Genomic DNA, 13,085 nt, shown 5'->3' on the forward strand with positions numbered 1-13,085 from the left:
TACTTGACCACGCTCAATCTGGATGGGTTCTTGACCGAGGACCCTCCCAAACGTGCTGAGGATGTTAATGCACAGACTATTAGTGCAGTGGAGGCATAGACTCACTCTGAGTCCCTTTGCCAAAACTACATTCTTAACTACCTTGCCGACTCGCTATACGTTATGTATAGCATGAAGAGAACGGCTAAGGAGCTATGAGAATTCTTGGACAAGAAATATAAGACGAAGGATGCAAGGGTCAAGAAGTTCATTGTGGGTCGATTCCTAGACTACAAGATGGTTGACTCTAAGACTGTGATCAACCAAGTCCAGGAGCTTTAAGTGATCTTGCATGAGATCCACTGTCACGCCCCGGAGGAGTCCCTGTCCGAAGAAATTTCGGCAGCATCTCCCCTGTACGGCGGACAATCTGAAACTTTACTACATCACCATATACCTCAGCCACATGCGGCTAGAATAAATAACAATAATAAACAAACCACAACATATAGACATCCACGCAGTTTAATAAGCAATGATAATAAGACTCAAAATCCACCCTACTCAACTACACCCATAAAACACAAATCCGACGATTAAATCAACTTACCTCTTCTGCCGTCTAGGCAGACATATAGTAAAACAAATTCAATTAAAAACCCATCGACAAGTACAATCCATGCAAGCTCCAAGTATCAAAACAAAACAAGTCCAAACATAATCTAGTACATAAAGCCAAAAGATATATAAACATCCTCGTGGCTGCAGGGGACTAGCAACTGGAACTCTCTCCTGACAGCATCAACCTGAAAATAGTAAATATCCACGGGGTGAGTCAACTCCTCAGCGGGTAACAACTGATATACATAGTAGAGAAATAACATCTAGCACTAGTCATGCGTACAGTCTCCTGATATAAGAAGGATAAAATGCAACTGTAGTAAACAGGAGAAAACTGTACTAACCAGGACATGGTACAAGGATAAATAGTCTGAGAGGTATAGAAATCCTGTATGCATGTCAGGCATGACTATCCAACCAAAATACAGCAAATAAATGCAGCAAACACAATCACAAGAAATAAATGCATCGATGCGTATGATGCCAATGATGCGTCCTGGTCACCCCTGACGCCAGTCAACCATTTCACACACAATGGTGAGACCGAGTGGGTAGGGCTGTGACAACCGTGCACTTTGTCGTCACTGCTCCTGATGAGTGACCGAGTGGACGGGATGCTGTCGGAGTACACCTATCCTCCTACCCCAAATCATAATGGGGGAGCGCAATGCTCTCATCTCCCGGTACACGATAACAGGGAGGAATCTCTGCCAGCTACCACACTGTGTCACACTACCCATGAGTGGACCAACGAAGCCAAACAAAGTCTCTGCTGCAACACACTCTGCCTGAATCGACCACTAACCCATGAGTGGTGGTGTGTGCAGATCCATATAACTGACGATGTGCTCAACAATAATAGAGCGGAACATCGCACAACATGCAATCATGCGAATGATGCATGACACTAACCTTGGAAATATCCTGAGCTAATCCATATATATATAGAAGGTGCACCTTAGGTCAATGAATCAAATCAAAGGTACACAGATAAGATAAGGTATAAAACCTAGGTCCTGAACATGGTGAAGCATGATATATCACTACCCCCTATAAGCATGTATAAGCAGGTAATAAATAACATGAGATGCAAAACAAGTATCAATCAAGCGTGTAACAAGTATCGGGTAGTGACTAACCGAAACAGATAAGAAACATAATTATTGCAATTTGTTAAATTCACTACTATGCATATCAAATGACATAAAGTCAGAAGTACCCGCCTCCAATATAAAGGTCCAATCTGGTAATCGAGATATTCATCTCGCGTCAAAATCCTGTGTCACCAACATAAATATTTTATTTAGCTACATTCCTATAAATAGCTAAATAAAATCTCTTACACTAAATTAGGACAAAACCCTAATCAACAATAACATAAACCTAATCCGCATTCGACAACTAATTACAACCTCCAATTCAAACCTACACACAATCATGTAATTAAATCATATCTAAATCAATCCATTATCCACTACAACACGCAGCCAAATTCCTACAACATACCTCAAACTCATAGCTATAAACAAGGTGGCTGCTGGAAATCCACCTCACTGCCCTAAAGCTTCTGTCGACAACTACCTAAAGAACAACAAAACATACATTCCTCTTAGAATCAGTCCAAACAACTGAATTACAACAAAAAAAACTTCTGATACTCGAACCTTACCTTAATGCACAACCCCTCTTGATGCTGGAACAAGGGGAGCTACTCACCGGAGTGCTGCCAGAACCAAACGAAGACCTCACAGTGGAATTAGGGCGCGGAAAGGGACACCAAGGCTTGGGTTGCTGCTCCTAACCGAAGACCTACTCAAGCTTCTAGATGAGGGTCGGCGTCGGGGACCTAGGCTCGAGCAGAAGTCGGCTGCGTTGCTCCGTGCGAGGACGGCGGCTAGGGCTCGGATGGCAGCGTCGGCAGAGCATAGTGGCGGCCCGATGTGGTGTCATCGGAAAAGAAAGGAGATCGGCAGAGGGTGCTAGGGCACAGGCGACGGCTCGACCGGCAGTGGCTCGCGCTCGCCGGCGCTTGGGTAGGCTCCGGGGAGGAAGAAGAAGAGAAGAGGAGAAATCGGGTTCGGCGAGGGGGTAGTAGAGAAGAGGAGAAACCGCCACGTGCGCATGCGGTTAGGGCTTCGGTGTCGGGTTCGGCAGTGAGGGAGAGAAAACGGCGAGGAAAGCAAATAAGAGAAAAGATTTAGGAAAAGGAAATAAATAAATAAAACTTTTCCTCGTTTAATTGGGTAGCCTAAACAGGCATTCTCGGGATCTAAATTTTATCCCCGTTAACTCGTCCATACAAGCTCCGAAAAATTCCCGAAAAATTTCTAAAAATTTCGGAAAATTCCCTTATTATTATTTGCCATTTTCGGTATTTTACATCCACTCAGAAGGAATGATTTTGAGTGAAACATTCTAGGTGACTACTATCATTTAGAAGCTGCCTCCCGGCTGGAAGAACTTCAAGAACTACCTGAAACATAAGCAGAAGGAGATGAATGTGAAGGAACTCATTATTAGATTTCACATTGAAGAAAACAACAAGAGTTCAGAGAGCAAGGTCAAAACTTGAAACAAAAGAACTCCATGTCTTCCAAGATGGGACCCAGAGGAGACATCAACAAAAAGAAATTCTCTGGGAAGTGCTTCAACTGTGGTCGAAGCCGGTCACAATCTTTGGAATGCAGAAAGCCAAAGAAGAAGCAAGAGACCAATCTGAACGAGGGACCGGAAATAGAAGACCTCTGTACAGTGATCTCAGAATTGAACCTAATTGGTTCAAACCCGTTGCTAGGGTTGTAAATGAACCAAGCATTCGTGAACAAGTTTGGTGTTCAACTTGGTAAGAACTTGTTTATGTTCGTTTAATATACATAAGATTAATTAAACAAAAAAGCTTGAACAACTCGTTAAGCTAAACAAACAAGTTTGAACACATATATGTTTAACTCATTAACATTCGTTAATAATATTCATGAATAATGTTCATGAATTATATTTATTAATAAAACTCTTTTCAATATCTTAAATAAATAATAAAATAAATAAATAAATTCAAATAAACTATTTAGCATGACGTCCTTTACAAATACACCATGAAATTTATTATTAATTCTCTTTTCAAATATTATCAAATAATTATTATTATTTTTTAAAAATATTTATTAATTTATACTATTATTATCTGTTAGAGTCGGTCGATTCGAGTAGGGCACGGGTTTAGGGTTCCCTGTTCGAAGGAGGCGAACCAGCTGCGACCGCGAAGGCATTTCAAGCCCTAGACGTCTGCCGGCGTCAACGGTACTTCTCTTCTCGATTCTCCTCCCTGCTATCTTCTTGGTAGTTTGGTCCTGTTCTCGTTGTTCGGCAGCTTAACTTTTTTCTTGGATCGATCTTGTCGAAGTGCTCCAGCCATGGCCCATCTCGGTGGTGGTGCTGAGGCTCATGCCCGGTTCAAGCAGTACGAGTACCGTGCCAATTCGAGCCTCGTGCTGACCACCGACTCACGACCTCGAGACACCCATGAGCCCACCGGAGAACCCGAGTCCCTGTGGGGGAAGATTGATCCCAAGAGTTTCGGGGATCGTGCTTCCCGTGGCAAGCCCCCTGAGCTCGAAGAGAAGCTCAAGAAGTCGAAGAAAAAGAAGGAGCGGGAGCCGGCACTCGAGCCTGAGCAAAAGAAGGACAGCAAGCGCCGTCGGCTACAGGACGAGAGCGTGCTTTCCCTCACGGACGATGCCGTGTACCAACCGAAAACCAAGGAGACTCGTGCAGCTTATGAGGCTCTGCTCAGCGTGATCCAACTGCAGTTTGGCGGGCAGCCTCAGGATATTCTCAGTGGGGCGGCAGATGAAGTCTTGGCGGTTTTGAAGAATGAAAAGATAAAAAATCCAGACAAGAAGAAGGAGATCGAGAAGCTCTTGAACCAAATATCCAACCAGGTGTTTGATCAACTTGTCTCCATTGGTAGATTGATTACGGATTACCAGGATGGCAGCTTGGCTGATTCAGCCATCGCAGATGGTAAAGATGAGGCACTTGATGATACTGGCGTGGCTGTTGAATTCGAAGAGGATGAGGAGGAAGAGGAAAGTGATTTTGATCAGGTACTCAAATGCTTTAACTTATTTTAACGTTAGGATTCTGTGGTTTTTTTTTGCCAGATAAAACTTGACAGCTCAATGTCTGCCATATGAACAGGTACAAGAGGAATCAGAAGATGATGATGATGTCCAGGAACAAAATGCTGGTGCTATGCAGATGGGTGGGATTGATGATGAGGACATTGAAGAAACTAATGAGGGTTTAACTATTAATGTCCAAGACATTGATGCTTACTGGCTTCAGAGGAAGATATCTCAAGCTTATGAAGATATAGATCCACAACAAAGCCAGAAGTTTGCTGAAGAAGTGCTGAAAATACTTGCTGAAGGTGATGATAGGGATGTTGAGAACCGGCTTGTAATGCTGCTGGACTATGACAAGTTTCAGCTTATTAAGTTGTTGCTTCGGAATCGGCTCAAGATAGTCTGGTGTACTCGGTTGGCTAGGGCTGAGGATCAAGACCAGCGAAAGAAAATTGAGGAAGAAATGGAAAATACAGGCCCCAGCCTAGCCACAATCTTGGAGCAGCTGCATGCCACTAGAGCATCGGCAAAGGAGCGCCAAAAGAACTTGGAGAAGAGTATAAGAGAGGAAGCTAGGCGATTGAAAGATGAACATGGTGGTGGAGAGAGTGATCGAGATCGGAGGGTTGTTGATACAGTGCATTCCACAGACAGTGGGTGGTTGAAGGGGCAAAGGCAGTTGCTTGACCTTGATAACATTGCATTCAATCAGGGTGGTCTTTTGATGGCAAACAGGAAGTGTGAACTTCCTCCTGGTTCATATAGAACTCCCCACAAGGGCTATGAGGAAGTTCATGTGCCTGCGCTAAAACAAAAGTCATTTGCTCCTGGAGAGGAACTTGTAAAGATATCAGACTTGCCTGGTTGGGCACAGCCTGCATTTGAAGGGATGAAACAGCTGAATAGAGTCCAAAGTAAGGTGTATCAAACTTCTCTTTTTACACCTGAAAATATACTTCTGTGCGCGCCTACTGGAGCTGGGAAAACAAATGTTGCTATGCTCACCATTTTACAGCAGCTCGGCTTAAATATGAAGGATGGGATCTTAGACACTAGCAAGTTCAAGATTGTTTATGTTGCCCCAATGAAAGCTTTGGTTGCGGAAGTTGTTGGTAACTTGTCACATCGTTTAAAATCTTTTAATATTGTTGTGAAGGAACTTAGTGGAGATCAAAACCTCACACGCCAACAGATTGAAGAAACTCAGATTATTGTTACCACACCAGAGAAGTGGGATATTGTCACAAGAAAATCTGGAGATAGAACCTATACACAACTTGTAAAGCTACTCATAATCGATGAGATTCATCTTCTGCATGATAATCGAGGTCCTGTTCTAGAAAGTATTGTCGCAAGGACAGTAAGACAGATTGAAACGACAAAGGAATTAATTAGATTGGTTGGTTTATCAGCTACTCTCCCAAATTATGAAGATGTGGCATTGTTTTTACGTGTTCATCCATCAAAAGGACTTTTCCATTTTGACAATAGTTACAGGCCTTGTCCTCTCGCACAACAATATATTGGCATCACGATCAAGAAACCGTTGCAACGTTTTCAATTGATGAATGAAATATGCTATGAAAAGGTTATGGCTGCAGCAGGAAAGCATCAAGTGCTTATCTTTGTTCATTCAAGGAAGGAAACAGCCAAAACTGCTCGTGCGATACGTGATACTGCCTTGGCTAATGACACAGTAAGCCGCTTCTTAAAGGATGACAGTGCAAGCCGTGAAATTCTTAACAGCCAAACTGAATTTGTCAAGAGCATTGATCTTAAAGATCTCCTGCCATACGGATTTGCTATTCATCATGCAGGTATGGCAAGAGTTGATCGAGATCTTGTTGAGGAGCTCTTTGCCGATGGCCATGTACAGGTGTTGGTTTCTACTGCTACTCTTGCTTGGGGTGTCAATCTGCCAGCACACACAGTCATCATAAAAGGCACACAGATATATAACCCTGAAAAAGGAGCTTGGACTGAACTAAGTCCATTGGATGTCATGCAGATGCTTGGTCGTGCAGGAAGGCCTCAGTATGACTCTTATGGAGAAGGTATTATCTTAACTGGCCACAGTGAACTACAGTATTATCTCTCCCTTATGAACCAGCAATTGCCCATTGAGAGTCAGTTTGTATCCAAGTTGGCTGATCAGTTAAATGCAGAGATAGTTTTGGGAACAGTTCAAAATGCCAGAGAAGCATGTACTTGGATAGGGTATACTTACCTTTACATTCGGATGCTTAGAAACCCAACTTTGTATGGTTTGCCAGCTGATATCCTTGATAAAGACAAAACATTAGAGGAAAGAAGAGCTGATCTGGTAAGCGAAAATGACAAATGCTTAAGTATCTATGGATTTTACCTTCTTTATATTTAACATTTGTTTGCTAATTGCCAATTTTTTTACTGCCTTGTTATTCTACTTAAGGCCAAATGAATGTCAGGAAATTTACATATGTATAATGCTCAAATATTAGACCTTAAGGTTTGTTTCATTATGCAACATCTACTGTTGGAATTAACATGGCCACTTTGATTTAAGTGTGATAAAAGAATATGTGGCACAAGTCAGTAGTGCCTAATATTTGTCTTTGACACTGTAATCGAAGTAAGGACAGATTATACACATTTAATATGCCATGTGTGGTTAGTGGTGATTCACAATATTAACGATATTTAATACTAAGCACCACAACACTTGGTTGATTTGCAATCTTTCACCACCCCAATAATGTGTGTGTAATGTAGCACAACAGACAAATGAATAAACTAACCTCATGGAGAGGAAAACTCACATATAGAGAAAAAAATTGGAAATTATTGTTAATTTCAAGATGTTCTTTACTGGACTTTAGATTTCTTTTATAAACCCAACCCTATTGACAAATATGAAATGAATAGCCCAAATAAGGAAATATGTTGGACTGTAATGGGGAATACAGTCATCCGCTAATTAATTACCAAAATAGGACAGTTACAACTCTAAATTGCTAAATAACTCAATAATTTATTAAATAATAAAAAAACAAATTTAAAATGTAATTGAAAATTCCAGACTCTCAAATAATTCTTCAATTTATTTTCTTTTCTGCACTAGTGGCTTAGTCAATCACTTCACCACCTACATTTAGAAGGTAAATTGGTTTCTCTGTTTGTGCTGCTCAAGGATTTATTGGATAACTCATCAAGTTCCTTTGTTCTTCTCCAATACTGCTTCAGATGGATTGCTAGACCATTAACATTGTATACATCCATAGTGGAGTCTACAATTTGTTTTCCAATCTAAAGGAAACTAAGACAAACACCTCGTTATATGCTACTTTGACAACTTCCTTTGCTTGAAGATGCCATTTCTTAAACTTCGCATTATTATATTAGCTTGTTTGCTTTCTTTATTATTTCCTTGTCGTCAATATTTCCTAGTTTTTGTTTCTTATATCTGTCATCTAGAAATACCAATTCTTGGAGGTTTACTCGAATGAATTTTGTGTATCCCTACTTTAATTTCTCATTTCTTCTGGGCTAACATCTTTTGCTTTCATTATTGACTGCATTTGCCTAGTCTTTCTTTCATATTTCATCCTGTATGTTCTTATTTCTGTGTGGTTGTTCTATTTACTGCAGATTCACACTGCTGCAAACATATTGGACAAAAACAATTTAGTCAAATACGACAGGAAGAGTGGGTATTTCCAAGTCACAGATCTGGGAAGAATTGCGAGTTATTATTATATCACTCACGGGACTATCTCTACATATAATGAGTACTTAAAGCCAACAATGGGTGATATAGAGCTTTTCCGATTATTCTCTCTTAGTGAAGAATTCAAATATGTAACTGTTCGCCAAGATGAGAAGATGGAATTGGCAAAACTCTTGGACCGTGTGCCTGTTCCTGTGAAGGAAAGCTTGGAGGAACCTAGTGCAAAAATCAACGTTCTCTTGCAAGCATATATATCACAATTGAAACTTGAGGGACTTTCCTTGACATCTGATATGGTTTTTATTCAACAGGTATTTGTATATACATACATAATGATTATAATAAATTTTATCTTGTAAGTTTTTAGCATGATCTCATTTCGTCTCATGAATTAATTTATTTGTTTTGACAGAGTGCAGGTCGACTCATAAGATCACTGTTTGAGATCGTCTTAAAAAGGGGCTGGGCTTATTTAACTGAAAAAGCTCTTAATCTTTGCAAGATGGTCGACAAGCGTATGTGGAGTGTTCAAACTCCTCTGAGGCAGTTCACTGGTATACCCAATGAAATTCTGATGAAACTAGAAAAGAAGGATTTGTCCTGGGAAAGGTATTATGACCTCTCATCCCAGGAGATTGGGGAGTTGATTCGTTTCCCTAAAATGGGTCGGCAGCTTCACAGATGCATACACCAATTGCCAAAATTGAATCTTTTGGCACATGTTCAACCTATCACACGTACTGTCCTGAGTTTCGAATTGACTGTGACACCTGATTTTCAGTGGGATGATGCTGTTCATGGGTATGTGGAACCGTTTTGGGTTATTGTCGAGGATAATGATGGTGAGTATATCCTTCATCATGAATATTTCATGCTTAAGAAGCAATACATAGATGAAGATCATATCCTGAACTTCACTGTTCCCATTTATGAGCCGCTGCCACCTCAATATTTCATTCGTGTAGTATCAGATAAGTGGCTTGGTTCTCAAACAGTTTTGCCTGTCTGTTTCAGACACCTAATTCTACCAGAGAAGTACCCCCCAGCGACTGAGTTATTGGATTTGCAGCCTCTACCAGTCACTGCTTTAAGGAATCCTGCATATGAAGCTCTTTATGATGCATTCAAGCATTTCAATCCCATCCAAACACAGGTGTTTACTGTTCTGTACAATACTGATGACAATGTTTTGGTTGCTGCCCCTACAGGCAGTGGGAAAACTATATGTGGCGAGTTTGCATTGCTCCGAAATCATCAGAAAGGGCCTGATAGCATTATGAGAGCTGTGTATATTGCTCCTATTGAGGCTGTTGCGAAAGAAAGGTATCGCGATTGGGAAGAGAAATTTGGAAAGCATTTAGGAATTCGTGTAGTGGAGTTGACTGGAGAGACTGCTACTGACTTGAAGCTGCTTGATAAAGGACAGATCATAATCAGTACTCCAGAGAAATGGGATGCACTCTCTCGCAGATGGAAGCAACGCAAGCAAGTACAGCAAGTTAGCCTCTTCATTGTAGATGAGCTTCATTTAATTGGTGGAGAAATGGGACCCATCTTGGAAATTATCATCTCTAGGATGAGACGTATTGCTAGTCACATTGGTAGCAACATTCGAATTGTAGCACTTTCAGCATCCCTTGCGAATGCTAAAGATGTTGGTGAATGGATAGGTGCTACTTCTCATGGCTTGTTCAATTTTCCACCTGGTGTTCGTCCTGTTCCTTTAGAGATACATATTCAAGGTGTGGACATATCGAACTTTGAGGCAAGAATGCAGGCAATGACCAAACCTACATACACTGCTATTGTTCAACACTCGAAGAATGGAAAACCTGCACTGGTATTTGTACCCACCAGGAAGCATACAAGGCTGACTGCATTAGATCTGTGTACTTACTCAAGCGCTGACAGTGGAGAAAAGCCTGCTTTTCTTCTTGGTTCAGAGGAAGAGATGGAAACTTTCATATCAGGGATCAAGGAAGATACCCTAAAAAGGACTCTCCCTCTCGGTGTGGGTTACTTGCATGAAGGCCTTAGTGACTTTGATCAAGAAGTTGTAAAGCAATTGTTTCTTGGTGGAAGAATTCAAGTGTGTGTTGCCACCAGTTCAATGTGCTGGGGTCAGTCATTGCCAGCCCACTTGGTGGTAGTGATGGGTACTCAATTTTATGATGGACGAGAGAATGCTCATACTGACTATCCGATCACTGATCTGCTGCAGATGATGGGTCATGCCAGCAGACCTATGAAAGATAATTCTGGTATATGTGTCATCTTATGCCATGCTCCTAGGAAAGAGTATTATAAAAAGTTCCTTTTTGAGGCCATCCCAGTAGAGAGCCATTTGCATCATTTCCTGCATGATCATATGAATGCTGAAGTAGTAGTTGGGGTTATAGAGAATAAGCAAGATGCTGTTGATTATCTTACTTGGACCTTCATGTACAGGAGGCTCACTAAGAATCCGAACTACTATAATCTGCAGGGTGTCAGTCATAGGCATCTCTCTGATCACCTTTCTGAACTCGTAGAGAATGTTCTGAGTGACTTAGAAGCAAGCAGATGTGTTGCCATCGAGGAGGATATGTACCTTAAACCCCTGAATCTTGGCTTAATTGCTTCATATTATTACATCAGTTACACCACTATTGAACGATTCAGTTCCTCCATAACTTCTAAAACTAAGATGAAAGGTCTCCTGGATATCTTGGCATCAGCTACAGAGTATGCACAGCTTCCCATTAGACCTGGTGAGGAAGAACTGATTAGAAAGTTGATCAACCATCAGAAGTTTTCCTTTGAGAACCCCAAATGCACTGATCCTCATGTTAAAGCAAATGCTCTACTGCAAGCTCACTTCTCACGACACACAGTGGTAGGGAACCTTGCAGCAGACCAGCGAGAAGTTCTCCTTTCTGCTCATAGATTGCTTCAAGCTATGGTTGATGTTATATCAAGCAATGGATGGCTAAGCCTTGCCCTTTCTGCAATGGATTTGAGTCAAATGGTCACCCAGGGCATGTGGGATCGGGATTCCACACTTTTTCAAATTCCTCATTTCACTAAGGAGTTGGTTAAGAGATGCCAAGAAAACCCAGGGAGGAGTATTGATTCTGTTGTTGATCTGTTAGAAATGGAAGATGATCGAAGGCACGAGTTGCTGCAAATGTCAGATTCCCAGTTGCTTGATATTGCTCGATTCTGCAACCGTTATCCTAATATTGACATGGCATATGAAGTACTGGAGGGTGAAGATATTAGGCCTGGGGAAAATGTGACAATGCAGGTTATGCTGGAACGTGATCACGAAGGACGTGCTGATATTGGACCTGTTGATGCTCCAAGGTATCCCAAGCCAAAAGAAGAAGGATGGTGGCTCGTAGTTGGTGATACCTCAACCAATCAGTTGTTGGCCATCAAAAGAGTAGCATTGCAAAGAAAGATAAAAGTCAAGCTCGTCTTCACTGCTCCTTCGGAGGTTGGGGAGAAGAACTTTACCATCTACTTCGTCTCTGATTCCTATCTGGGCTGCGATCAGGAGTACAAGTTTGCAATCAATGTCAAAGAAGCTGGAGATGGAAATGCTAGTGACTGAGGCGCTTGTGGAACTCTGATGAAGCTGCCGTTACAATTTGAGGGATCCCTATTTGAATCTATGGAGCTCCTCTGCATACGTAAGAAGGTGGCTACATCCCTTATAACAGGAAAACTTGCATCTTGAATGAAGTAGAGGTAGCATTGATCCCGAAGCAGATATTTCAGACTTGAAATTTGATGCTTGATATTCCAAATTGCAGTATTTACGCCTTCCAAGTTCTAGTGTTTCTGTTTGGAACATTAAGATGGAGTTATATATATATTTAAGTTTTGAAAAGTATTTTTTTAAAAAAATTTAGTTTGCCTAAATGTAGTATATAGATTCTGCAGAAATCTGACATCGTCTTTAAAACCATAGTATTTAAATGTTACACTTTAGTATAAATGTTTTGGAATTTTAAAACCTTTGTATTTGGCCTTTCGAACCCTAGTAACGTATCTGCTTGCGCTAATTATGTCATAGAATCTGATTTAGGTTATAGCTTGCCGTATGAGATGATTAGGCCCTTCTAATTGTAATATGGAGTTAATTATCTCTAGGATTTTTTCATACTGACTTTTTAGTTCCCAATGTGCAAACTTAAGGAGTCCATCTATTCCTATTGATCATAGATCGTCTCTACCAGATTCTATTATAGAGAATCTCATTGAGAACCAAGAAGCAATACCTCACCCACAAAAAGGACTAACCGTCTGACCTGATTGAAATACCAAATACATCAAATTTGACCCCTTGGCAGAATCATTACACCAACAACCTCTCACCATGGAGTGTTTTCCTCCTCATATGTGCCAGTATGGTGAGAGTGTTTTCCTCCTCATATGTGCCAGTATGGTGAATGAAGAGTAGAAATACTGTATACCAGTTTGGTGAAAACTCATCTCTTCAAGGATGCAATCAAGATTCCTTTGGATGGATGTGGCCGTTGATAGGGTGATATGGATTACAAGTATCAATTTGAGAAACACATTACTTGGAGTATTAATAGTTCGAAAACTTTTGATTTGAAAATTAATTATTTTTTATTTGTTTTAAAATTTTCTCACAGAGTGAA

At 40.9% G+C, this 13,085-nt stretch overlaps 1 protein-coding gene across 2 annotated transcripts; it reads left to right on the top strand.

The window, feature by feature from the left end:
- The first annotated feature begins 3,781 nt into the window (after nt 1–3,781).
- LOC122009600 (DExH-box ATP-dependent RNA helicase DExH12-like) lies at nt 3,782–12,307 on the top strand. 2 transcript variants are annotated; one of them, XM_042565816.1, is made up of 5 exons: nt 3,782–3,900; nt 4,004–4,706; nt 4,801–7,050; nt 8,355–8,744; nt 8,846–12,307. In XM_042565816.1, the coding sequence occupies exons 2-5, from the start codon at nt 4,014–4,016 to the stop codon at nt 12,026–12,028; spliced, it is 6,516 nt and encodes a 2,171-aa protein (XP_042421750.1). In that variant the 5' UTR covers nt 3,782–3,900; nt 4,004–4,013; the 3' UTR covers nt 12,029–12,307. The 2 variants fall into 2 exon arrangements, with proteins under 2 accessions (XP_042421750.1, XP_042421751.1); XM_042565817.1 differs by having other exon boundaries at nt 3,790–3,900; nt 4,012–4,706.
- The last annotated feature ends 778 nt before the right edge of the window (nt 12,308–13,085 follow it).

Source organism: Zingiber officinale, chromosome 8A (genome assembly GCF_018446385.1).
Source record: "Zingiber officinale cultivar Zhangliang chromosome 8A, Zo_v1.1, whole genome shotgun sequence".
NCBI classification, from domain to species: domain Eukaryota; kingdom Viridiplantae; phylum Streptophyta; class Magnoliopsida; order Zingiberales; family Zingiberaceae; genus Zingiber; species Zingiber officinale.